Source organism: Zonotrichia albicollis, chromosome 7, assembly GCF_047830755.1.
Source record: "Zonotrichia albicollis isolate bZonAlb1 chromosome 7, bZonAlb1.hap1, whole genome shotgun sequence".
Classification (NCBI taxonomy): Eukaryota; Metazoa; Chordata; class Aves; order Passeriformes; family Passerellidae; genus Zonotrichia; species Zonotrichia albicollis.
The window spans coordinates 50,105,125-50,132,272 of NC_133825.1; the positions used below are offsets into that span (position 1 = coordinate 50,105,125).

The following is a 27,148-nucleotide window of genomic DNA, read 5'->3' on the forward strand; positions in this document are numbered from 1 at the left end:
ATGCTGTTTCCATGGAAACATCTCCATTCCGTGTCAGGAAGTGACCAGTGGGAAAGGGGCAGGCAGAGGCCAAGAGCCTCATCGGCCCCTGGAGGAAAAGGAATGAGGAAACCGAGTTCACCAGGAACCTTTTTATTTAAATATATAAAACATGGTATTTTGGCAAACATTCATTTTCTCATTAAATAAGGTAAAATCACAGAAGGGAAAGGCATTGCATCAGTAAAAACCAAGGAGAAGCCCCCCTGTGGTTCAGGTGCAGATTGCTGTGGGACAGGAAAAGCCTGTAAGCGACAGCCTGCGGTAAGTACAGCAGAGAACCTGGGGTAACTGCTGGGGTTCAATAAATGTCCTGGCAAAAGCAGCGTTTAGTAGGCACTAAATCCAAATTCTACCTCTGAACTAGGACAAACCAATGGAGTTTTACCCACATGCTCATCTCTTCCCACTGTGTCTCAACACCTTACACCTCCCACCGAAGTGAACTAAGCCACACGTACCAGAGGAAAGGCTGCCGGGGCAGCGAGAGCCCCTGGCAATTCCCGGATCATCCCTCAGGTCCCTCCTGTGCTGCAGAGCAGGGCCCACGTTCCCACCACCGGCACGGGAGGGGCGGGCTGGACACGGCCCAGCACGGGGGCTGCAGAAAGCTGGCACTGATTGAAACACGGAGCTGCTCTAATGCTCAGGCACCTCACTACCAAGCACTAAGGGACATCACAGCATCTGCACGTGCTCGTGGGGTGGGTTATCCAGCGGGGATTGATCCGGAAGGCTCTATGTGACACGGGAGCTCCAGCGTCTCCCTTCCCATTTTTAGACTAAACTAAAACAGGACACGGACAGGACACACACACGACGGCCACGACCAGCTCCCCTCCTTGCACCTCCTGCGCTCCAGCTGCGGCTGCTCCGCTCCAGCTGCACCCCCGGTGCCTCTAGAAGGTGCTGCTGGAGGCCGTGGTGGTCAGGCGCCTCCCGATGTAGATCCTGCAGCGGGTCAGAGCACACGGTCACAGCCCGGCTGTTCCAGTGCTGGGAACGCCCTCCCAGCCAGGCCCTGCCTCTGCAATTCCCGGCAGGAGCAGCACTGCCAGCTGCAGCCAAGCAGGAACAGAACTGCCCCGGAGCCCCCGTGAATGCCCCTGGTCTGGTGCCCTCCCAGCCCCAGTGAATGCCCCTGGTCTGGTGCCCCTCCCAGCCCCAATGAATGCCCCCGGGTCTGGTGCCCCTCCCAGCCCCAATGAATGCCCCCGCTCTGGTGCCCTGGAGCCCCAGTGAATGCCCCTGGTCTGGTGCCCCTCCCAGCCCCAGTGAATGCCCCCTGGTCTGGTGCCCCTCCCAGCCCCAGTGAATGCCCCCTGGTCTGGTGCCCCTCCCAGCCCCAGTGAATGCCCCTGGTCTGGTGCCCCTCCCAGCCCCAATGAATGCCCCCTGGTCTGGTGCCCCTCCCAGCCCCAATGAATGCCCCTGGTCTGGTGCCCCTCCCAGCCCCATAACTGCCCCCTGGTCTGGTGCCCCTCCCAGCCCCAATGAATGCCCCCTCTCTGGTGCCCCTCCCAGCCCCAGTGACTGCCCCCTGGTCTGGTGCCCCCTCCCAGCCCCAATGACTGCCCCTGGTCTGGTGCCCCTCCCAGCCCCAGGGCCCAGCACCTGCCCCACACTCCTGTGGAAAGGAAACATCCCCCATCCCTTCCAGGAGGGAATTAAAACATCTGCTGAGTAATTTAAAATATTATTAAATATTTTTAAATTTATGCCAGTGAAACTTTAAAATCTATTCAATATTAGCTTTTTGCTTTGCTGATCTCCTAGTTGAGAGATTAAGAGTCTCATCTGCAGTGGAGCCAAGTGTTGTGTGACTACAGTTCCAGTGTACAGAATTCCTCATTTCCCTGCCTCTTAATTGTTCTGAGAAATTCCCAAACTGACAAAATCAGAAACTTCAACCATCCAGCAATACCACAGGCAGGAAGCACATCCTGAATAACCATCTTGGACAAAGAGGGAATTGGGAATCAGAATCAGGCCTCAAAGAAAGCAGGTAAAAAAAATCTTTTTTTTTTTTCAATTGAACCTTACCCTAGTCCAATGGCCAGCAGGTGAGAGAGCAGCAGGGATGGGAGGAAAACCTTCAGGAACTCTGCAGAGAATATCCCCCCTTTCTTCATGACACTGGTGTTCCTCATGCTGAGCGTGGCGGTGCGCCGGGGGTGCTTGAAGAGGAACTCCCTGGGTGTGGGGAAGGAAGGTGAGCTGTGTGCTCAGGCAGCAGCAGCACCAGCTGCAGGAGCTCTCCAGCACCTGTGGCAGCACTCACTTGGGCGGGATGTTCTCGGGCCGGCTGGACCAGTCCCAGATCCAATCCGCGTTCTTCCTCAGCAGCCGCTCCACCTCCCTCCTCCTCTCCAGGAAATCCTCCTCGGACTGCAACGACAGCAGCAGCACTGAGCAGGGCAGCTCGAGCTGCCAGAGCTCACACTGCACCCAGAACCACTGCCCAGCACTGAGCAGGGCAGCTGGAGCTGAAGAGCTCACACTGCATCCAGAACCACCACCCAGCCCTGGCACCCCCCTTCCCAGCCCTTCCCACCCCCTTCTGGGATGTGTTCACATCCCAGATCAAGAGCTGGAGCAGGGAGATCCATCCTCACTCAGAGCAGGGTGAGAATGGCAAAGACCATATCCCATATCCAATATCCCATATGTGCCCAAGACAAGACTGCCCTGGCAGTGAAATCCCAGAGCCAAGCATTTCATCCTTAGGCACAGTCCCAAAATACCCCCAGCTCCCAGCCCTGATGGGCAGTGGCACAGGATTGCTGCCCTATCCCTGATGGACACTGGCACAGGATTGCTGCCCTGTCCCTGATGGGCACTGGCACAGGATTGCTGCCCTACCCCAGCCCTGCTGGATGCTGGCACAGGGATTGCTGCCCTGTCCCTGATGGGCACTGGCACAGGGATTGCTGCCCTGTCCCTGATGGGCACTGGCACAGGGATTGCTGGCCAGGCTCAGAGCTGGTAGATGTCCCTGGCAGCCCCTGCCCAGCCCCTGGCAGGCAGCCCTTCCACCCCTGGCCATGGTGGCAGGCAGGTGAGCCTGGCCAGGCGTGTGCTCGCAGCAGAAGCCCCCCAGCCCCAGCTGTGGTGCAGTTACAGCACAAACGCTGAGTCAGGGCACAGCTCCTGGCTCAGCTCGGCTCCATTCCACACAGCCCAGGCCCTGGGATAAAAATAGATGCTGCTCCCAGAATTCCAACAGCTCTGGATGCACACACACACACAGGATGGAAATAAAACTGTCCAGGCAGCTGGAGTTCTGATGGCTTTCTAACTTGGGGTTATTTGTTCTCAAAGTCTAAATAATGATCTTTAAACAGCTGAAGGGTGTTTCTGACAATATAAAATAATAATTTCCACTAATAATTAACTTGCAGTACCACATTTAGCTAACCTAAAGCTGAGTCCTTGGAATCTGGCAGGAGTTGTAGAAATGATGCAGAAAAATTCACTTCCTTGAAATACTTCCTTCCTCAAAATGCTTTGTGAGTAATTTTTTTAATATTAAAAGCTAATTTATTACACTGGAGATTTCAGATTTCAGCCTGTCATCCTGCAATAAGCCCTGTATTGATTAAATATGGTCAATGTACATCATTTCCCCCACTCTTGTTGCAAATGTGTTTATTCATTTTCCTTGCAAGGTAAACAAACCTACAAAGTGAAATCAGAACAGGGAGTTTTCCAAAGCAGCACATATTCAGGTTTGGTATTAATTCTTAAAATACCTGGAATCAAAGCTATGGCAGGGCTTGGAAATTGTGTCTTTTTGGCTACCATATTTAAGTGACTCTAGAATTCTTGCTGCTGTCAAAATATCTTAAAATTCCTACTGAATTAGTGGAGGTGCATTTCAGCATTGGTGGGGGATGCAGGAAATGCTCCCCATCAGCAGCCAAAGGGAGAGGGCAAACCCTTCTGAAAAATCTCAGCCACAGATTGGAAAGGCCAAACCAAAACATCCCCACGTGTCAGGAACAAACAGAGCCAGGCTGGATGTGCCAGGGCTGCTGTGAGCTGTGCAAGCCTCTGCTTCAGCAGCTTCTGCTGCTCCTGCCCCAAGCTCAGAGCTGCCCGCTCCCCCAGCCAGGTGAGGACCTTACCTGGAAGCTGTTCTTCTCCCCACTGCTGTGGCTCTCTATCTCCAGAGCTCTGTGGCTGTCCTGGGGCGTCTGCGAGCGAGGAGGGCTGCACAGGACAGAGGCACCAGGACAGGGGCAGGTGAGGTGTTCTGTGACCCCAGGAGTGCCCCAGCCGTGCCCCAGGGGCTGCACGGGGCAGTGCTGCCACCCCAGGCACTGCTCTGACCCCAGCCCTCTGCCCACGCTGCTGGGGAGCCCTGGCACTGGTACAGAAACAACAGGCAGCAAATGAGGAGCGGCAGCAGGGCTTGGTTTGAATCCCCACCTGCCAGGCCAGGCCTGTCCTGCTGTGGAGTTGAGTCCTGGAGTTTGGGCTTTTCCAAACACCATTTGGGCTGGAGAGCTCACAGCCCATCCAAATGCAGCACATGCACTGGGCCAGGGCTGGGCTGCCCTGTGACCCCCTGGACATCGGCCCTGGCTTCCATAGAAACACACGTGTTCATATGGAACACACACCGAACACACCCTGTGCACACCTGTGTTCATACAAACACACACCCTGTGCACACCTGTGTTCACACAAAACACCCTGTGTACACCTGTGCTCACACAAAACACACACCCTGTGCACACCTGTGTTCACACAAACACACACCCCTGTGCACACCTGTGTTCATACAAACACACACCCTGTGCACACCTGTGTTCATACAAACACACACACCTGTGCACACCTGTGTTCACACAAACACACACCTGTGCACACCTGTGTTCACACAAACACACACCTGTGCACACCTGTGTTCATACAAACACACACACCTGTGCACACCTGTGTTCACACAAACACACACCCCTGTGCACACCTGTGTTCACACAAACACACACCCTGTGCACACCTGTGTTCATACAAACACACACCCTGTGTGCACCTGTGTTCACACAAACACACACACCTGTGTACACCTGTGTTCATACAAAACACACACCCTGTGCACACCTGTGTTCACACAAACAGGCTGGGCTGCTCTGTGACCCCCTGGACTTCTGCCCTGGTCTCCAGGCACACATGCACACACGTGTTCATATGGAACACACACCCTGTGCACACCTGTGTTCACACAAACAGCACATGACATTCACACACCCATGCAGCACTCCTGCCTCTGGCACACCCTGGGGACCCCGTGGTGACCTGGCACAGCCCTGCTCACCTGTCACAGTGGGAGCTCTCCCTGGAGCTGCTCCTGCCCGACTCGTGCTGGGCGTCCAGCAGGATCTTCTCCATGTCCCCGTTGTGGATGGAGAGCGAGGCCGGCACCTGCTCCTGGCTGCCCGTGGACACGGAGCTGCTGCTGCCATTGCTGAAGTGCAGCTCCACCCAGGACCCTGCGGGCAGAAAGCAGCGCTGAGCACACGGCCTGGGGCTGCCAGTGACACTGCAGGGACACGGGCCAGCCCTGCCGCCCGGCTCATAAACAGCCCGGAGTGCAAAGGGCAGGCAGCTGGGCTGGGAGGGCTCGCAGCGCTGGGAGGGAGCTGCTCAGCAGTACATTGTGTTTGTTTCTCTCTGCACATACAGATCTTGTAGGGTATGTTCAATTTTTATTGTTCAACATAGGCGGCAGTCAGGATAATCTCAAGGACTTTTGCTGCCAAGGTTCCGTTGTTCGTTTGTTGAAATGACTTTGGGCTCAGGGACTGTTTAGTGCAGCCTTTCTCCAGTGCCATTTGTAGGTGCTGCTGTTAAGCAACTGCGGGAGTGTGGCAAGGCTGTCATGGGTTTGCTGCTAGCAGTATATTTAACACGGTCACATGGCCTTTGTTTTCCTAAGGGAGGGAATAACAACTCCCTCCTGGGCAGGGACAGCTCACTGCAGGGCCGGGAGCTGCTCCCTCCCTCTGGAATCCTGGAATGCTTTGGGTGGGAGGGTCCCCAAATCCCCCCATTCCCACCCCAGCCATGGCAGGGACACCTCCCACTGTCCCAGGTGCTCCAGCCCCAATGTCCAGCCTGGCCTTGGGCACTGCCAGGGATCCAGGGGCAGCCACAGCTGCTCTGGGCACCTGTGCCAGGGCTGCCCACCCTGCCAGGGAATGATTCCCAATTCCCAATATCCCATCCAGCCCTGCCAGGGAACAATTCCTAATTCCCAATATCCCATCCAGCCCTGCCAGGGAACAATTCCCAATTCCCAATATCCCATCCAGCTCTGCCCTCTGGCAGTGGGGTGTCCTGTCCCTCCAGCCCCCCAGGAATGAGCTCAGGGAACAGAAAATTCCCGAGTTACCCAGTGCCAGAGGAACCCCAGTGTGGAGCAGATGTGGCCCAGCCCCAGCAGTGCCCAGCGAGGACAGGAGCAGGAGGGCAGCGGGAACTCCCTGCATTCTGGGCAGGGATGTCTCGGGAATCAGCAGGGAAAGGAGAGGCAGGGCCAGAGGCGCTCGGGCTGCCCAGGGAACAAAGCAGGGCAGGAGCAGCTGGAGCTGCAGGCTCCCTTCCCAGCCACCCAGCAGCACAGGAACCAGGGGGGAGAAGCCAGAGCACGTTCAGTGTGGAGCAGGAACGTCAGACCAGCAAAGACACCCCAGATATCCTGGCTGGGAGGAGACCCAGGGCTCCAAAACCAACTGGAACAGCACAAAGCCAAACTGCCTCATGTGCATCAACAACACGAGTATCTCCATCCCAAATACACACGTCTCCATCTGGACAGCCGAAGTACCACAAAACCTGCTGGATACAAACATTCCAGCCCACCGAGTTTGGAAGAGATGCTTTTCTTCCAAACCCCTTTTCCTTCACAGCTGGTTTGTTGTTGTTTGGGTTTGTTTGGGAATTTTCCCCTCCACGTGACAGTGCCTGGCATGTGGCAGGGAGCGTGTTCGGAGCCAGACAAACCCCTCCCTACCCTTTCCCCCGAAACCTAGGGAAGCCCAAGTTGTTACCAAAGAACAATCACAACCACTAGAGCTCAAATTAAGACTTTATCTGCTGGACTCTTACTGGGTACAGCCCAGGGAATGCGGGATAAAGCAGGGAGAGGATTGGGATTGCAGCACCAGGGACAGAATACGTGGTTTACAATTTTCCCTTTCTTTCCTTCTCCTTTAGGACAGAATACGTGGTTTACAATTTTCCCCTCCTTTCCTTCTCCCTTCTTTTCTTTCCCCTCCTGAGAGAAGGGCTGTGCTGGAGCACATGGAACAGGCTGTGATATCACCAGTTAAAGATAAAAGCAGCTGTGTTTTCATGAGGCTGGAAACACAAACAGACCGAAGCCCAGCAGAGGCGAAGCAGCCCGGCCAGACAAGTCTCGGGAATGGCCTCGGGACAGAGGGGTCTGTCACGATATCCCAGCCTAGGACACATGTGCGAGCACAGACCAGCACCGCAAAGCACAGGATCAGTGGGAAGCGTAATTTTGTTAAGATACAGCTTTCAAGGCCGGGAATTAAGAAGCAGAATTCCGCAGAGCGATGAGGATGGCCCCTAAATCGCTACACCCCCGTGCCAGCCGCACTGTGTGTGGGATTTTCCTTTTCCCGGCCAATCCGGGTCTACCCAACACCCGATCCCCGCGACTGGCCCAGCCCTGCTCATAGGCACCCCCACCGGGCCCGTTCCCCGGGACGATGGACACGCACTGCGGCGCGCACATCGGCCACGGCAATCACCCAATATCGCGACACAGAACGGCCGCGCGCGGGCCCGCCCCCAGCCCGCAGTCCCCGGGCAGTGCCCCCCGCAGCCCGCAGTGCGGTGCCAGCCCTCCGCGGCGCTGCCCGCGGCCTTACCCTGCAGGTTCTCCTCCTGAGGACTCTGTCGCGACATGGCTGGCGGGCGGCCGGGCACGCACTGACCGCGCGCCGCCCGCATCAGCGCACAGTGACCGCCCCGCTGACGTCAGCGCCGCACCGCCCGCCCATTGGCCAGCGCGGCGGGGCGGGGCAGAGATGGGGCGGGGGGGCGCGCGCGCTCCCTCAGCGCCCTCCGGGCTGCCATGATGGCGGGGCGGGAGCGGGGCCGGGCGGGGAAATGGGAGAGCGGGGATGGTTCCCGTGGGACATCATGCCGCAAAACATCATCATCCCGCAAAACATCATCATCCCGCCGGACATCATCATCCCGCCGGACATCATCCCTCATGGCTCCCGCGCTCTGCCCGCTGAGCGCTCCGCACGGTCCGCCCGCCCGCGGGCCTCCTGCACGGCGCTTCAGAGTCACACGGGGAAGGCGGACACGGGGGGGGCGGTTTCAAAAGATACACGGAGACATTTCAAAGGATACACGGAGCGAGTTTCAAAGGATACACGGAGGGGCTTTCAAAGCAGACACGTCCGCTTGCAAAGTCACAGCTTGCGGCCGCTGAGCCAGCCCCGACGGCGAATGATATATGGCCCTAAAATAGGTAATAATCACAGAATGGTTGGGTTGGAAAGGACCCACAAGCGTCATCGAGTCCGACTCAGCCCTGCACAAAACAGCCCCAAGAAAATTAATAAATAATAATAAATAAATAATAGGTAATAAATAAATCTTTTGGTCTTTAATTGTCGCGATGCCATCAGAGCTCTCGACAGCAGGAACCACTTAGCTCGTGTTGTTTTTTGAAAAAAGATGCTGATTTACTGCTGGGACGTTGTAAAGACAAACGCATAAAACCTGATTTTATTTAGCCAAAATATTAACTCAATTAAAGCATGCAGGCTTTTCTGCCTTGTCTGGAATTGTTTTCACCTGCGCCTTTCTGCAGCCGAGTCACAGAGCCCAAGTGAAATACATCAGTAAATAGTGTGTGAGTTGTGAATATTGCATTATAACCGTCCCAGAAGGATGAGGCCGGGTGTTAGGGGTGTGGGCACGGCACTCAGTGTAGCCGGTGGATAAGGAGGGGCAATGCAGCGGTTCTGTTCTGGTAAGGAAGAGCCGTCCGTGGCGGGAGCAAAGGCCGCGTTTAACCGGGCAACGAGGGCCGGGTTCCCGTTGCCGGCACTCGGGGCCGCTCCCGCTCCTCCCGCGGAGCTCTGCTGCTCCCTGCTGCCGGCAGCCTCGGGCACGGACACCGGGCACGGGGTACCGGGCACGCACACGGCAGCCGCTCCTCGGGGAGGAGGTTCTGCCTCTGGGACCGGCTCCTCTCCGGCAGCCAGCCCTGCCTCGGCTGTGAGGAACGGGAGGCGCAGCAAGTTCTGGCTCCAGGATCTGCCCCTCTCCTGCAGGCAGCACTGCCTTGGCTGTGAGGAACAGGGAGCTCAGCACTGCAGTCACACAGCAAGGGCTGCCTGTCTCAGGAGGGATGAGGGGATCACGGAATCACAGAACCCCAGAATAGTTTGGGTTGACAGGGACACTTCCCACTGTCCCAGATGCTCCCAGCCCCAATGTCCAGCCTGGTCTTGGTTGGCACTGCCAGGGATCCAGGGGCAGCCACAGCTGCTCTTTCATCGGTCATTGGGCAAATGCTTTTATTTTCATGTATAATTTGATGGCAGAAACTTTTGGGTTATTGGCAGAGACACACTCTGCTGTCATCAGGAGAAATTGTGAATTTTCCTGTTGTTGGATGAAGTCTTTGAAAGGTTATTGATTTGTTGCACTGCGATCCTCTGCACAGCTGGGACTCACCCTAATCTTATTTACTTGCATGTCACAGACCAATCATGTATTGACTAATTCCCTTTAAGCCACAAACAGTGTCCATCTCCTCCACAGAATAACAAAGGCATTGATTTGGGTATGGAGTCACGCTTGCTGCTCAGACAGCTTCAACTTTGTGTTTGGTTTTCAGCCTCTGGGCTGGGCCTGGAACGAGGGCTCAGCCCAGCTGTGAGGCATGGGTATTTCAGGCATTGCACAGAAGTTGTTTGTAATCCCAAACCCATGATAAACTTGCATTAGTTCAGAAATGGATAATATTTGCTGACGTTTCTTTGGTTTCTTACTAATAAAAATCAAAGTAATCCACCCACTTCCTAGCAGTACAATGTGAGACAGCGGGAATTTCAGGACTGATTTGGGAAAATGTGCCTACAGCTCCTGCCAGGAGGGCACAGCCGGGGGTGTCGGGCTCTGCTCCAGGGAACAGGGACAGGAGCAGAGGGAACGGCCCCAGGCTGGGCCAGGGCAGCTCAGGGTGGGCACAGCAGGAATTTCCCCATGGAAAGGGGGCTCAGGCACTGCCCAGGGAGGGTTCAGTGCCCAGCCCTGCAGGTGGCACCTGGAGCTGGCACTCAGGCTGGGGACAGGGTGGGGATGGGCACAGCTGGGACTCCAGGGCTGGGAGGGCTTTTCCAACCCAAATGATTTGGTGATTCTGTGGCTGTTGCTGGCCTGTGCAGACAGAGGCTCAAACCCCACTGAAATCTGAGCACTGCCGTCTGCATCCCACCGAGGGTTGGTCATTAACCTCCCTGGCTGCCTCTGGAAATCCAGCCGTGTGTGTTTCATGCTGAGCATTTCTTGGAACCAGGTTCATCATTAACCACCCAGCTGCTCTTGCATCCTTTCCACCCCACTGCTGCTCACCCAGGCTGCTGATGTGGGACAGTGCAAGGTGTCCCTGCCCACCACGGGTGGAACATGAGGAGCCTAAAGGTTCCTTGCAGCCCAAACCCTTGTGAGATTTGCTGATTCTCTGATTTCACTCCATTTGGAGCGTTAATAAAAGCCTGTGTGTGGTGTGGCCGCTGCCGTGGCAGGGCTGTGCTGTCCTGGGCCATTGTCATACTCCTCAGCAATCCCCACACGCTCTGTGTTGGTGTTCACAGGGGTCCCAGGATGAGGGAAGAGACAAGCATCTGACTCCATGTTTCACAAGGCTGATTTATTATTTTGTTATATATATTACATTAACACTATACTAAAAGAATGGAAGAAAGGATTTCATCAGAAGGCTGGCTAAGAATAGAATAGCAAAGAATGATAACAAAAGTTTGTGGCTCAGCTCTCTGTCCGAGCCAGCTGGCCGTGATTGGCCATTAATTAGAAACAACCACACGAGACCAATCCCAGATGCACCTGTTGCATTCCACAGCAGCAGATAATCATTGTTTGCATTTTGTTCCTGAGGCCTGCCAGCTTCTCAGGAGGAAAAATCGTAAGGAAAGGATTTTCCATAAAAGATGTCTGTGACCCACTCTGTGCCGTTCTGTGCTGGCTGCCCAGGGGCATTGGTCCTGTCTGACCCGAGCTCGGTGTCACAGGGAGCTCACAACCTGTGCTGGCTCAGCTGGACAGGGCACAAACCAGGGCTTAAACCAAGCCCGGAGCGCTGCTGGTTTGCTTTCAGTCTCACAATGGAAGAAACTCTGACCACTTCCAGCGTGAACCAGAAAAGCAGAGCATGAAAATGCCTTCAGCTCTTCTTTCCTTCCTAACTTCAGGTTTTTAAAGCCCGTTCCCGTTTGTGTGCAGCTCAGCCCATGGAAGCTGCCAGAGGAATGCTCCTCCTGAGCGCTTGCCAGCTGAAAAACAAACCCCCATTCTCTGAGTGATGCAAACCGCTGCTGGGCTCTTGTGCAGGTCACTTACAGCACTGCCTGCGACGTGACTTGTTTTGCTTACAAACTCCCACAAAGTGTTGCAATTCAGCTCTAAAAATAGAAGGCAGTTTCATTTGTCCCGGAGCCGTTGTTGTCACAGCTCCCAGAGGCACAGCCAGTCCTGCTGTCTCCAAGTGCCACTACATGTCCCTTTGGCAAAGGGTAACTGAACCACCGAGAGGGAACAGGCAGGGGAACGCAGCGCGGGGATCCACAAAAACAGGAACAAGTTTCTAAGGAATCCGGTCAGCAGTCATGTGTTCGTTGTCCTGCACAGTTGTGAGCTTTGGATGGAGGGAAAATGAAGATTTTCTATGCAAAGTTCCAGATACACAGCTGTTGTTAAAGAGAGGAAAAACCGCAGACCCTCCTTTCTAAAACAGAAATTGTGTTCTAGGGTAGGTTTCTGCTTCCCAGCCCTGCACTCAGGTCACTCTGTCGTTCCTGTCAGGAGTTCATGGACATGCACTGGGAACAGCTCCCAGTCTTCACTATTTCTCATGTCAGGAAAACACAAAATCAACAAATATGTCCTATATCCTATTTGCTTGTAGAGAACTTTGTGGTGTGGGGCTGTTAGAAGTATCTTGTACCCAAAGGCATTTCCTAACCCTAACCCTAACCCTAACCAAATACCACAAAGAGGAAGAAATTGTTCCCTGTGAGGGTGGGCAGCCCTGGCACAGGTGCCCAGAGCAGCTGTGGCTGCCCCTGGATCCCTGGCAGTGCCCAAGGCCAGGCTGGACACTGGGGCTGGGAGCACCTGGGACAGTGGGAGGTGTCCCTGCCATGGCTGGGGTGGCACTGGGTGGGTTTGGGGTCCCTTCCAGCCCAGAAGAGCCCATGATTCCATGAGTCTATAACTTGATCCCATCTCTATTGCCAGGAGCAAGTACAAAGCCTGGCAGCTGTTTTTAAATCCAAGTGTCCTTCAATCCCCCCCTGCCCTTTCCAGCAAGGCAGGAGGAGCAGCTCCGTGCGGGCTCCAGCTGTGCTGGACACAGAGCTTTGGCTTCCTCATGGGGCTGGGAGTGCCCATCCTGGCCGGAGAGCGGGGCCTGAGCGCGTTTGGGACAGCAGCCTCGGCTGGCTGGGAAGGGACGGCCACGGAACGGGGAACGGAGGGAACGGAGGGCTCTGGAGGGCTCTGGAGCCGGGAGCGGGGCTGATCTGGGGATGGGAGGGATGAAAGGGCTCTGGAGCTGATCCCAGCAGGCAGGGATGGATGGGAGGGCTCTGGAGCTGGTCTGGGAACGGGAGGGATGGAAGGGCTCTGGAGCTGATCCCAGCAGGCAGGGATGGATGGGAGGGCTCCGGAGCTGATCTCGGGATGGGAGGGCTCTGGAGCTGATCTCGCAGGCAGGGATGGATGGGAGGGCTCTGGAGCAGCCGCGATGCTGATCTCGGGATGGGAGGGCTCTGGAGCTGATCTCGGGATGGGAGGGCTCTGGAGCTGATCTCGCAGGCAGGCAGGGATGGATGGGAGGGCTCTGGAGCAGCCGCGATGCTGATCTCGGGATGGGAGGGCTCTGGAGCAGCAGCGCTGCTGACGTGCTGCCGGAGCTGCAGTGACTCCGCAATGGCTGAGCCTGCCGGCGCTGAGCGCATCCCGCAGCCTGCCGGGGAATCCTGTCCTTAGCTCCTCCGACCGCTCGCATCCGCGCTCGGCTACCTGGTGAGCACATTTCACTCTACGCTTGGGGCATTTTTAGCATTTTTTGGTTTATTTTCCTTCGCCGTCCTCTCGGTGCTTCCCTGGACCAATCGTTGCATCACTCCTCATCTGGTCCCACTGTTTAGAGGACAGAGAGGGAAAACAGAACCATCTGCAGCAGGGATGGATTTTTTTTTTTTTCCTTTTGCAGTGTGAATCGTAAAAATCTCTTTAAATGTGACAGCACGAGCAGCCTACAGGTTTTATCTGGAGTGCACTGCAGGCAGGGACTCCCTCAGTGTGCAGCTACTGAGGTTTCTGCCTACCTGTGCTCCTTAATTAGCATCTACCTGTGCTCGCTAATGAGTGCCTAACTATGCTCCTTAATTAGTGCCTGCCTGTGGTTATTAATCAGTGCTTACCTGTGTAATGTATCTATAAATACGGACATAAAGTGTGATAGACAGACTGATAAACAGATAGATTTGCTGCACATGACCCATCTGCTGCCTGAAGGCTTTGCGGGCTCCATTTTCAGGTGTGCTGTTTGGCATTGTGTCTGAGGCTGCTTCCAATTCTCCCTCTGGGGTGGTGGTACCATGGCTGTGATGTGCAGGGCTGTGTGTGATAACCCTGGCTGTGATGTGCAGAGCTGTGATAACCATGGCTCCGATGTGCAGAGCTGTGCTCTCGGGTGCCAGGAGGGGATGGCTCTGCCTGGCACTGGGGCCCAGCTGCACCTTCCTGCTCCGTCTGCTCCTCAGCATCTTATGGAGCCTCTGTCCGTGTGATGCAGTTGAAATGCCAGGCTCAGAGATTGCTGCTGAGCCCCCTCTGCAGCTGGAGGTGTTGCTGTTTGGGGTAATACACGCCCTGGTGAATTGCTGTGACAATCATCTGTGTCTGTGCTCGCCCAGGAGCTGATTCGGGCATTTCCTGTTAGCTGAACTCTGTGCACGGCGTGTCTCAGAACTGCTTCCATGGCAATGCTGTGCTCAGAGGAGAGCGGGCTCCCCATCCCTGCTTCCCATGGCAATCCTGTCCATAGGAGAGCGGGCTCCCCATCCCTGCTTCCCATGGCAATCCTGTCCATAGGAGAGCGGGCTCCCCATCCCTGGCAGTGCCCAAGCTCCTTCCCATGGCAATCCTGTGCTCAGAGGAGAGCAGGCTCCCCATCCTTGGCACTGCCCAAACTCCTCCCAATGCCAATCCTGTCCGTAGGAGAGCAGGTTCCCCATCCCTGGCACTGCCTGAACTCCTTCCCACGGCAGTCCTGTCCATAGCAGAGCAGGCTCCCCATCCTTGGCACTGCCCAAACTCCTCCCAATGCCAATCCTGTCCATAGGAAAGCAGGCTCCCACCCCTGGCAGTGCCCAAACTCCTCCCAATGCCAATCCTGTCCAGAGCAGGCTCCCACCCCTGGCAGTGCCCAAGGCCAGGCTGGCAGGGTCCTGGAGCACCTGACACAGCATGACATTGGTGTCCCTGTCCATGGTAGGAGTGCTTTAAGGGCCCTCACAACCCAAACCATTCTGGACTTTTGATTCTCTTCTATGCTATTTAATCTAACAAAAAGAATGGTCTTTTATTTTTCTTCCCAGCTGCTTGCTCTCGCAGTCATTTTAAATGTGATTTATCTCATCCAGATTCCTTTTCCTTTCAGTTCATGGGATGCCTCTAGTGACACTGCTAAAAAAGGAGACAGAGATTAGAAAACACATTGGAGTCCCGTTGACTTTTGCCTGTTATTTCACACATTGTGATACAGCCAGAGAAATGTGTGTAGTACGAAATGATAATTTCCTGGCAAGAAAGACTCACAGCTGCCAGCCTGGGCTCTCTCTCTGGACATGCAGCATCCTTAACCTGCCACCCCTCTGCACCTGGGCTCCTCTCTCTGTGTAAGGGCTCACTGGGTGCTTAAAACGTGCTCAAAACTGAAAGTTTCTCAGGGCAGATTACTTTACTTTGCAGTGCAATTTCTGCCTGGTTTGCGTTGGCTCTTGGCGGCCTCCTGACCCATAACCCCTCATTCTTCACCTGCAAATGCCAGACTGGTGGGAGTTTTGGTGTTTGCAGTGGTGATTAAGAGGACATTGGGACCAGTAGGAGGCCACAGGAAAGTGCATTTTTCACCAGGGCCCTGATGGAGAAAATAACACCTCACTTGAATAAGGCTTTAAAGAATGTGCTGAAGGCTCATGGGTTGTCTTGACAAATACCAGTCTGGGATGTATTTGTGGAACTGTGTGCCTGTAAATCCCTCCCTTGGTATGTGCTCAGTTGTCAACACCTCCCACGTGGTGAAGTTTCACCAAGTTTCCCAGTGCACTGTCAGTTTACATGAAGAGTAAAACTTTGCTTTTTTTCCTTAAAATGCATCTCTAAAATATTACTTTCTATTGCAGATGGCTTGAATTCAAAGTAGCATCAGCAAATGCATGTTAACAAGTGAAGGCCTTTAAATAATGATCTTTAACATTTTCCCCGAAAACTTGTGTTCTCAGCTTGTCACCTTCTGTGCTGCAGCTCTTCATGTATGATCAGGAACAGAGGCTTGGCTTAAATGGAAAAATCATTTCAAAAGCAAGTCCTAAAAATTTTACACATCCTGATTGACTGGGATGTAGGATTTGAACCCATCCAAGCACTCTGGGAGCAAGACTCTAACAGCACTGAGCAATTTTAAGACACATAAAAACATTTATATGAGTATATTTTATGGTAAAAGCAGACAAATTCTAGCCAATACTTCAGCAATCCAAAGGAAATCACTCATGGGATCCTGTTTATTTGCCCACAGTGGGCCAGGAGCAGGCACTTGCATGCAGAGAGAAGTGAGCTCCCTTCTCCCAGAGCACTGGGTGCTGGCTGCTGTAGTGGCAAAGTGCTCATCCATTTCCAGCATCATTTCACTGGAAAACTAATTCCTGATTTTCCTTTGCCACCACAGCCCAACGTGCCATGCCCAAACCAAGCCCCAAAGGCCTCAGAGTTGAACAGAATTCTGTAGAAGTGACTCTAATGGGGAACGACACGGTGGTGGATTTTTGAGAATCCCCTCATTGCTGTGCAGACCCGCAGCTCCTTGCAGGCACACGTGAGCAGGGTTTGTTATTCACTGCTGCTGTGGAATCCAGATGAGGGTTCAGTGGATTTCATGTGTGGAGCAGAGGCACTGCCTGAGGACACACAGCTGGGAAAGGCTGGGGAGATGTCTGGGGGATAAAGGAGTGTGCTCAAACACACAGCCAGCAGCAGGGTGTGCAGCCCTGGCTGTCCCAAATCCAGCAGAGATCCTGGAGCTATTGCACAGGTGCTGTGGTCACTGACCTTGACAAGGTCAGTGCCACCAGGGACTCTTTAAAGGGTCACTTTAGGCTGCAGAAAGTGGCTTTGCTGTCCCCTCAGGTCGCATTCCTGGCTGTGCTGTCCCTGCTTTACCTGTGCTGTCCCCTCAGCTGTGCTATCCCTGCTTTACCTGTGCTGTCCCCTCAGTTGTGCTGTCCCTGTTCTGCCCTGTACCATCCCCTCAGCTGTGCTGTCCCTGTCCTGCCCTGTGCTGTCCCCTCAGCTCTGCTATCCCTGCTTTACCTGTGCTGTCCCCTCAGCTGTGCTGTCCCTGTTCTGCCCTGTGCTGTCCCCTCAGCTCACATTCCTGGCTGTGCTGTCCCTGTTCTGCCCTGTGCTATCCCCTCAGCTGTGCTGTCCCTGCTTTACCTGTGCTGTCCTCTCAGCTCACATTCCTGGCTGTGCTGTCCCTGTCCTGCCCTGTGCTGTCCCCTCAGCTCACATTCCTGGCTGTGCTGTCCCTGTTGGTGGTGCCAGCTCGGCTGCCCCAGCCCGCAGCCCCTCCCTGGGCAGTGGAAGGGAATCCCATCAGGTTTTATTCCCTCAGGACACGCTCAGGTGTAGCAGGAGTTAAAGGAGCTGCTGCTTGCTGCTGCCCCTTGTTACCTGTCACTCACCCAGCACCTGACCTGCTTCCAGCCTCAGGGAGCTCTGCCAGGCAGCCCTTCACAGACAAAGGCCATTTTTTGCTTTCTTTGGTTAAATTTTATTTTTTTCTAAATTTCCCTCTTGCTAAAATATCAGTGTGTGCCCTAGGACTGACATGGCTTAGGCCTGATGAGGTTTTACAACCACAAATCGAGTAACAAAACATAGTGGAGAAGCAAGGGATGCAGCAAATAGGATATATCATGGATATGAAGAGGAATGCAAAGCCAGGAATGCTTCAAGCCTTGCTAGAGCTGTGCTGCAGGATGTGAGAGGTGGGAATGGATGCTGAGGCAGGAAAAGCAGGGGCACAGGGATGGGGACAGTCACCAAGGCTGCTGTCAGAGTTAGCATCAGGAGCAGACAAAGATAAACATGGTCTTTCCCCTCAAAGCTGTTTTTTGGTGGTTTGGGGGGAGTGGGATGGGTGGTTTACTGTGGGAGCAGTAACAGTTCCATGAGGGGAGCAAGGTGTTGGTTAAGTCGGTGTTCTGCATAAACATGTGAGACCAAGAGAAATAAATGCTCTGCTGAAAATATCGTTGCTGTTGTTTAAAAATAAGCCAGTCAACAGCTGAGTTTGAGACTGAGGAGCATTACCCGGGCAGGAATGTCTCCTCTCCTGCTTGTGTTCCCGTGTCAGTCAGCACAGGGCATTGGGAGTGAGCAGACGTAGCTGCAGGCAGGGATGTCTGCACAGGCAGGGATGTACTCACACATCCCTGGGGTTATTCATTGTGGTGCTGCTGTTGTGAGGGCCTCCAGGACACAGGGAGAGATGAGAATCCACTCCAAGTTCTCAGAAGGATTATATTAATTATATTATATTATATTATATTATATTATGTTATGTTTGTTATGTTATGTTTGTTATATTATATTCTAAGACTATGCTAAAGGAAGAGAAAGGAGACATCAGAAGGCTAGATAAGAGTGATAATAAAAACTCGTGAGACTCAGAGAACCCAACACCGCTGGCTGTGATTGGTCATTAATTAAAAACAATTCACGTGCTGGGTAAACAATTCTTCAAATCACATTCTAGAGGAGAAAATCATGGAGAAGCTGAAGCTTCCCAGCTCCCCAGGAGAAGAAGTCCTGGCAAAGGGATTTTTCAGAAAATATGACAGTGACACGTCCCCAAACTGGGAGTGAAGGGCAGGCAGCAAAGACCCAGGGGCTTGTTAAAGCAGCAGCTGCAGCTTTGGGATGGAGTTTGAGGTGCTGTTGTACACCTGCACTCAGGCTCTGGTGAGCCCTGGTGAGCCCTGGCTGTGAGCAGGGTGCTCTCCTTGAGGGGTGCTGTACTTGTGGCTTCAGGAACGTTATTCCATGGCTGCTTATTTCATATTAATGACACTCATCTCTCTAAAGTAACATGCGTGCCAACTCAGGGCCTTCCACTTTCCCTGCAGTTCTGAATTCCAAGCTTGCCTCGCAGAGTAAAATTTTCTGAGATGTTTTTTCATGCACTTTATCACCCAGATCAGTTTTGTTCCATCTAAATTGGGGCCATCAGCCATGCAGCCTGGTAGGAGCCATTTGTTAGAGCAGCTGTTATTTCATTGCTGGTGTGTTTTCATGTTCAACCCCAGTGCTGGCTCTGCCCTGTGTCCTGCCCAGTGCTGCCAGTAAAGTGCACTGAGCCTCAGAAATGTGCAGTGCTCACCTGGCAGGGCCGAGCTTTGCCCTGGGGATCAGAGCCCTGTGCCATTGGCTCTGCAGCCCCCCAGGTGCCCGAGTGCCACCCTGCCTTGGTGCAGGGAGCTCTGGAACCAGCCTGCCCTCAGAAATGTGCCACTGTCAATGTGTCACTGTCTCAGTTGTTGTCTCCTCGTGAGCACAGGGCTGGGAGGGCGCTCACAGAGAAAATCTCTGTGTGAAATGCCACATTTGGCATCCTCGCAGCACCTCTTCAGAAAGCCTCATTTGGATCCTGAAGTATTGGTAATATTCTTGCTGGGATATAGGATTTGTTTTGGTTTTTTTAAAAAAACTGCAACACATCGACTTTGAAGATGAAGCATAAAAATTATTTTTAGCATTTGATGCTAAGTCATCAGAGATGATAAAGGAGAAAGAACAACATTTATAGCTCCCTTCTCTTTGGCAACAGCAGAAAAACCCCATCCTCCATCCTGGCTGAGTAAGGAGCTTTCCTCAAAATTGACCCCAAATTCCCCCCAGTGCCAGCCCTGCCATGGCAGGGACACCTCCCACTGTCCCAGGTGCTCCCAGCCCCAATGTCCAGCCTGGCCTTGGGCACTGCCAGGGATCCAGGGGCAGCCACAGCTGCTCTGGGCACCTGTGCCAGGGCTGCCCACCCTGCCAGGGAACAATTCCCAACTCCCAATCTCCCATCCATCCCTGCCCTCTGGCACTGGGAGCCATTCCCTGTGTCCTGTCCCTCCATCCCTGTCCCCAGTCCCTCTGCAGCTCTCCTGGAGCCCCTTCAGGCCCTGCCAGGGGCTCTGAGCTCTCCCTGGAGCTGCTCCTGTCCAGGTGAGCACCCCCAGGTGTCCCAGCCTGGCTCCAGAGGGGCTCCAGTGGCAAAACAGGGCTTAAAAATTCTTCATTTTAATTAAACATAAGTGCTTCTAAAAATTCAAATGCCACTCTGAAACATTTCAGTTTCATTTTTGACAGCATCTCAATTTCTCATCTTCATGTTTTGACTAAAATGACTGAGAAATAAATCCATCACCAAAAAATGCTCCAGGCAGCAAAGTTCGCCCCAGCAGCTGTGTGGGGTGGTGGGGTCCCCATCCCTGGAGGTGTCACTTGGAGGTGGCACTCAGAGCTCTGGGATGGGGACAAGGTGGGCACAGCTGGGACTCCATGGGTTTGGACTCCTTTTCCAGGCTGAACAATCCTGTGATGCCGTGTGTGAGACAGCGCCCTGTGCCTGCAGCCTGCGGGCTCGCTGGCAAGCTCAGTCGCTGCTCTGCAGCAGTTACTGCCCTTTTCTCACAGGAAGGCAAAAGGCAGAGGAGCAGCAGGTTTGGCCTCCATGGCAACAGCAGCGGCTCCAGCCGTGCCTGGGGAAGCTGCTCCTGAGCATGGTTTGTTTTCAAACCCTGCTTGGCACCAGCCCGTTTGCCAGCAAAGCAAGCTGTGTTTCAGTAATGCGGTGAGCAGAGGGACGTGTCACTGTGCAGGGCCAGCAGGGCTCTGGGGTCCCACTGGGGCTGCTGGGGACGGGCCTTGTCTGCACTGAAGGGAGCAGGGCAGGGAACTGGGCTCTGAAAGGCCCTGATCAGCCCCAAACAGGGCATTAGGGCATTTCACTTCCATCCTATCTGGTTTATGTCCTGCACTAAAGGGGAGCAGGGCAGGGAAACTGGGCACTGAAAGGCCCTGATCAGCCCCAAACAGGGCATTTCGCTTCCTTCCCCTATGGTTTATGTCCTGCACTAAAGGGGAGCAGGGCAGAGAACTCTGAGCACTGAAATCCCCAGTTCAGCCCCAAACAGGCCATTTCCCTTCCATCCTCTCTGGTTTATGTCCTGCACTAAAGGGGAGCAGGGCAGGGCAGGGAAACTGGGCACTGAAATCCCCAGTTCAGCCCCAAACAGGGCATTTCCCTTCCATCCCCTATGGTTTGTATCCTGCACTAAAGGGGAGCAGGGCAGAGCAGACTCTGGGCACTGAAATCCCCAGGTCAGCCCCAAATAGGGCATTTCCCTTCCATCCCCTCCGGTTTATTTCCTACTCCGCTGGAAGGTTCCCAGCCCATGGCACGGGTTAGAAGTATCCAAAGCCAGGTTGGACATTCTGCCTGCCATGGTGGAGGTGTCCCTGCCATGGTGGGTGGGGTGAGAGGAGCTTTGAGCTCCTTTTCAACCCAAACCAACGTGGGATTTTAAGCATATAACACACACAGGGGTCAGACTGCTGAAGGAAATGGCTGAGTTTGAGATGGAGAGGCTACAGCCTTTCTGGGGTCTGCCTCCCCCTCCCAGAGGTGTTGCTTGTATGGAGTAAGGGGCAGTCTCCCCTCCGGGGTGCTGGTGTGTCTGGGGCAGTAATTACAGGTCTGTAATTAGGGGCAGTAATTAGAGGTGTGTAATTAGGGCCAGTGTGCTGGATTCTGGCCTGGGGGGTCGGGGCTGGTGCCCCCTTCCCTTTGAAGCCAGGCCAGAGCAGGGAGCTGCTGTGAGCAGCAGGAGCACAGCCAGCCCTGCTCTCCTGGGGCTGTGCAGGCTCTTTTAAATTGGGATTCTCTTGTGCTTCAGGCTAATATTGATTTTTTCTTTTCTGGTGTTATTATTTTTTATTCAAGTGTTCACCTCATGTCTCCTGCATGACATGAAAATTTCATTCTTCTGCTTTCTTACTCATTCACTCATTGAATCCATTCTGAAACTCTCAAGTGCACCTTGTATTTCTCTTTTTAAAGAAGATGCTGTTCATAGGTTCACACCTGCAAACTGTACCTGATGGTGACTAGTATTTTAGTGGTTTGAACAGATTTATTTCTGCAGAGATGTCAGAATTCTCTCTGCATCTCTTCTATGTGGATGTCTTCTGTATCTCTTCTGCACCAGCTCTTGGATGCTGCTGGAGGCTCCTGTATCTCAAACCCTGGTGGTCAGAAGCTTTGTAACCTCGAGGACTTTGTTGAACCCGTGGAAATTTGCAGGATGTGTTTGGGATTTGGTGGTGCCAGCACAGGAAGGAAAACAAGACAGTCCTTTTATGTGAATGGCATCTGCATTCTTGCTTCTAATTAAAAAATCGAAGGGAAAAGCTTTCAGTAATTAAAGGGTGTGTTTGCTAATTTGTCACAGGCTGCACTCTGAGCTGTTCTGGTTGGGGTTGGATCATTCTGGAAGTAACTTGCAGCTCTCCTCTCCACAGGAGCAGGCTGAGCATTCACCTTGCTCTGGTCACAGATGCCAGGGGCAGGGCAGGGCTGAGCAGGGGCAGGACAGTGTCCGTGTGTCCGACAGGGCTGGGGGCCTGGAGCTCTGTCCCTCCTGCAGACCCCTGCCCAGGTGTGGGCTGTGCCAGGGCTGGGATACCCATCAGGGGCTGGGCGTTTATCGGGTGTGCCAGCTGCTGGGCTGTGCCAGGGCTGGGATATCCCATCAGGGGCTGGGCATTTATGGGCTGTGCCAGCTGCTGGGGCTGTGCCATGGCTGTGCCAGGGCTGGGATATCCCATCAGGGGCTGGGCGTTTATGGGGTGTGCCAGCTGCTGGGGCTCAGGGCTGTCCCAGAGGCAGACACAGGTCACCCAGCTGGGTCATGCCCAGCTCCTGCCCACCAGGCAGGCTCAGCCTGGGGCAGACGGGGATCCCAGCCTGGGGCAGACGGGGATCCCAGCCTGGGGCAGATGGGGATTCCAGCCCTTCCCAGCCCCACTGAGCCCCCGCTCAGGGACCCCTGGGCTGTCCCTCCCTGCTGTGGGCAGTGCAGAGCTCTGGGACATGATGGAGCCTGGCAGTGACACAGACGCCACCTTTGCCTTTCCCCCGCCGCAGGTGGAGCCTGGCAGTCCCTCCCTGCTCGCTCGGCCCCGGTTCCCAGGCAGGCTTTGCATTTGATTTTTTTCCCCCAAGAAAGCGTTTCCTGTTGTCGTAACGTGGCCAGATGGGGAGGGTTCAGTGGAAATACCTCGGGAGAGGCTGGCAGAGCGGTGGATGCAGGAAGCAGATCCTCCCCGTAATGCTGGCACGGTTTGGTAAGTTCCATCTGAAAAATCAAAAGCGGCTCCTTTGCTGAGTCACAGCCCCTCGGAGCTGGAGCCGTGACAAGCGGGAGCCGCCGCTGGAGTTGGGCTGAGGTGAGCGGGGGGCTCCGGGATCCCGCCCGTGCTTTTCTCGCCTGCAGTGATGCTTCAATCTCATTCAAGGGCTCCGTAAGCTGAACGCGTCCGCGGGAACGTGCGGCGGCCCTGGGGGCCCGCAGGGTGGGGGCGGCACGGCTGTGCCGGGGCAGATGCGGGGACAGCCCGGGCACATCCCGGGGACATCCCGGGGACATCCCGGGGACATCCTGGGCACATCGCGGGGACAGCCCGGGGACAGCCCGGCCGGGCACGGGATGCGCGTCCCGGGCAGGACCGAGCCCTGTCCTGGGCTGGCAGCTCCCGGAGTGGCCGGAGAGCCGTGCCCGGTGCCACGGGCAGCTCTGCCGTGCCGTGCTGTGCTGTGCTGTGCCGGGCCGTGCCGTGCCGGGGCAATCGGAGCTCCCCCCGCAGCAGCGCCGGGGCCGAGGCCGTGCCGGAGCCGCTGTCCCGTTCCGGGCTATCCCCGCCGGGCAAACCCTGCTCAGCCGCGGCCCGGGGCTGTTCCAGCCCTGCCTGGCACCGCGGTCTGTGTGCTGCGGGCCCACGGCTCCGTCCGTGCCCCGGGCCGGGTACCGGGGCTGCAGGTGCGCGGTCCTGGGATGCCAATACACGATACCGGGCTATCGATGCTCGGTCCCGGGGCTGTAGATACACGGTCCCGGGGTGCAGGTGAACCATCCCAGGTGTTTGTTTCCTGTAGCTTTTTCATCTCCTCGAGCCCACAGAACTGGGTGTCAAATCCAGAGGAATTTATTCAGGGAGGAGGGAGCTGGGATCGCTGAAGGAAAGACAGGAGGGTTCCCTTACAGCAGAGAACCTGCAGGTAGGACAGGGACACAGGAGCATTTCCCGAGCACCAGTAAAATGTGGCATCTGACACTGGAAAGTAATTCTAGTTCTGTTGAAATGCTGCCAGGATATTATTACCTAGACAGAAAAATGCTCTCAGGCTGCTATTTCCAGTGTATCTGTGGTCATTTCAATTGCAGATTTGGTTTTTTTAAAGCTGTTATTATTGTTAGACATGTTTTCCTTGTACTTTTGAATAAGCTTTTAGAAGTTTTTAAAAGCTCAGCACCTTCAGGAGCTGTGGTGTTGCTGATCTGTGGGTGATCAGCCCATCTCCAGCTGCTGAGCACTGCAGGTCACCCTGGCCTGAGCTGGCATCCCAAGGGATGGAGCAGAATCATGGAATCATAGAGTCACAGAATTTACAAGGTTGAAAAAACCCTTGGTGATCATCAAATCCAGCTATTGACCCACACCACCACCGTGTTCACCTCTAAGCCACGTCCCTAAGTGCCACATCTGCATGTTTGGAACATTTCCAGGCATGGTGACTCCATCACTGCCCTTGGCAGGACTGGACAACCCTTTCTGAGTAGAAATTTTCCCTGATCTCCAACCTGAACCTCTCCTGGTGCAGCTTGAGGCTGCTTGCTCTCATCCTGAGGAACTGAGGCAGGAACCTCTCCTCCTGGCCCCTTGCCCCACTCCTGAGCCTCTGGGCTCTCCCCTCTCCTCCTGGCCCAGCAGGGCTCTCCCCAGGACTCTGCCCTGTTCCACCTTGCACCAGGCAAGAGCAGAGCAGGAGCTGTGGTTTCAGCACAGGAACAATTAAATGAGGAGGACAATGCTCTCCCCCAGGGGCAGAGAGCAGGCACCAGGGAGGGATGGGCTGGGCTGGGCTGGGCTGGGCTGGGCTGGGATGGGATGGGATGGGATGGGATGGATCCATGGGATGGGATGGCATGGGATGGCATGGGATGGGATGGGGTGGGATGGGATAATGGGATGGGGTGGGATGGGATGGATCCATGGGATGGGATGGGGTGGGATGGGCTGGGATGGGATGGGAGAATGGGATGGGATGGGATGGGATGGAAAGGCTGGGTTGGGCTGGAAAGGCTGAACTGGAAGGACTGGACTGGACTGGACTGGACTGGACTGGACTGGAAGGGCTGGACTGACCTGACCTGACCCAACCTGACCTGTGGTGGCTGCTCTGGTGCCAGCCCCAGGGACTCAGCTCCTGCCTTGTCCTGCCCAGGGATGGTTTGGCCCCAGCAGCAGCAGGACTATGGACAGCTGCTCCCAGGCTTTGTGGTGTGTGATCCCAAAGATTCATCTTGCCACCGGATAAATAATTTCATTTCCTGCCAGTGCCCACAGGGTGGTTCCTTGCTCTTGCATTAGTATGGAAAAGTAACTGAAACATCCTTTTCCCCTACACAGTATCAATCATTCAATAACTTCCTGTTCAATGTCCTTTCAAAAAATCACAGAGCCTCACTCTTCTATTACCGGGTCACACCTATTATGTTTCATTTAGGAGAGTTTGAGTGGATTAATGAGCGCCTACCATTTAGCTTTCTGCAGCATCATAATGCTTTTCCTCTGATTTCACATCTCCTGCCTCTGTAAAACCTTATTTACATTGCTGTGTGCACAGCAGATGTCCTCAGTGATGACTTGATCTTTCCTCCAAAATCTCTATGTGCAGGATATGTCAAATTGTATTTTTAAATGTAGATTATCTTGTACTTCTACAGATTGATTTTTATGTTGCTAAGTTACCTATTTTTTCTAGTTTGAGGTTATTGTTTCATTTTTTTTCCTTTTGCCTGCCTTGTCCTCTTTCCTGATTGACCCACATAATCCTCTGTTATCAGCAGGTTTTTCTGCCCTGCCCTGTACCAGGTCACCAGCACAGCCAGCAGTGCCAGCCCCTGCTCTGGGCTCCCAGCTGGAATCTCGTCCCTGTGTTTGTGTCCCCCCCCGTGCCTGCAGTTTGTCTCACATCAGTCCCAGTGCTCAGGCTGCTCTCGGGTGCCCAGGGTGGGCCAGGGGCTGGGCTCAGGGGTCCCTGGGCGCCACATCCAGCTCAGATATTCTGTGACTCCACAGCTCCTGAGCAGTTACTCACAGCAGTGTCTGACCCTGGAGTGTCCTTGTGGAACCGAGATCCAGACTTCCACCCTCACCTCCCATCACCTTTGGGCTCCAGCACTCGCTGAGGTCACTGCTGCCCCAGCGCAGCCCAGGTTCCTCAGCCCCTCTGCCTGCTGGCAGCCTGGGCAGGGTGTGCTGCCCATGGGCTTCCCCCTGGATGTAATGAGCTGTAGGAATGTCCATCGTTTGGATTAAAAACCTCCCAGGCTCCCCCGGAGCGGAGCAGCCACAGCCACTGCTGCTCCCAATGCTGCCCCTGCGGGTGCCCAGAGCTCTGCAGAGCCTCAGTGCTCGGGGGGCACAGGCTGGGTTGGGGGGACATATCCAGCAGGGAGCATCCCCTCGGGACAAAGGGACACATCCAGCAGGGAGCATCACCCTGGGGCAGGGGGGGGACACATCCAGCAGGGAGCATCCCCTCGGGGCAAGGGGACAGGGAGCATCCCCTCCAGGCCGAGGGGACACGGAGCATCCCCTCGGGGCTGGAGCAAACAGAGCATCCTCTCGGGGCTGGGGCAAACAGAGCATCCTCTCGGGGCTGGGGGACACGGACCCCTCTGGGCTGAGAGGATAGGGCGCATCCCCTCCGGGCAGGGGGATACGGAGCATCCCCTCGGCCAGGGGGGACACGGAGCATCCCCTCGGGCCGCATCCCGGCGGGACCGAGCCCGGCGCTCCCGGAGCTCCCGGAGCAGCGATCAGAGCCGGCGCGCTCAGCTGCCAGATGGGCACAGCCCCTCCTCGGCGAGGATCAGCGCAGTGCCAGAGGCCACTTTCCCCGAAGGAGTAAATGCAGAAGGCCAAGAGGCTGGAGAATCCAATCCCGGATTAGCCAGCTGCCACACTGACCCAGTGCAGGGAAGGGCTGCTCTGCAGCTCCTCCAGCCTGGAACGGGAACTCTTCATGGGAATGCTTCCCTGTCCATGATGGAGCACATTGCACACCGGTGCTCTTCCTCATCATCTGCACTTCTGAGGGGAGATTCCTGCAGGGGAGGGTTCCCGAGAGGAGGCATCAGCCAGGAGAGGCCCCTCGGGAATGAGTCCCTTGGCCTCA

The 27,148-nt window shown here is 54.8% G+C and overlaps 2 protein-coding genes across 33 annotated transcripts in view; one reads left to right on the forward strand and one right to left on the reverse strand.

The window, feature by feature from the left end:
- Positions 1 to 116: 116 nt before the first annotated feature.
- BNIP3 (BCL2 interacting protein 3) lies at positions 117 to 8,099 on the reverse strand. The gene is made up of 6 exons (XM_074545427.1): positions 7,947 to 8,099; positions 5,363 to 5,537; positions 4,167 to 4,251; positions 2,321 to 2,427; positions 2,083 to 2,232; positions 117 to 990 (listed from the first exon to the last, which is right to left on the reverse strand). The coding sequence occupies exons 1-6, from the start codon at positions 8,026 to 8,028 to the stop codon at positions 939 to 941; spliced, it is 651 nt and encodes a 216-aa protein (XP_074401528.1). The 5' UTR covers positions 8,029 to 8,099; the 3' UTR covers positions 117 to 938.
- A 5,020-nt stretch (positions 8,100 to 13,119) lies between these two features.
- The window catches only part of JAKMIP3 (Janus kinase and microtubule interacting protein 3), a 59,523-nt gene continuing 45,494 nt past the window's right edge, over positions 13,120 to 27,148 (forward strand). For 10 of the 32 annotated variants that reach the window (XM_074545431.1, XM_074545428.1, XM_074545430.1 and 7 more), the window contains exon 1: positions 13,122 to 13,368. The gene's annotated coding sequence lies outside the window, so the exon portion shown is untranslated. Of the gene's footprint in view, positions 13,369 to 22,768; positions 23,134 to 27,148 lie in introns of those variants that run through there. The other 22 variants (XM_074545437.1, XM_074545436.1, XM_074545439.1 and 19 more) reach the window with 7 other exon arrangements.

Coding starts and splice junctions, on each gene's coding strand:
- BNIP3 (XM_074545427.1), bottom strand. CDS start 8,028: ATGCGGGCGGCGCGCGGTCAGTGCGTGCCCGGCCGCCCGCCAGCCATG. Junction 5,538..7,946: donor TCAGGAGGAGAACCTGCAGG/GTAAGGCCGCGG, acceptor TTCTGCCCGCAG/GGTCCTGGGTGGAGCTGCAC. Junction 4,252..5,362: donor GAGAGCTCCCACTGTGACAG/GTGAGCAGGGCT, acceptor TGTCCTGTGCAG/CCCTCCTCGCTCGCAGACGC.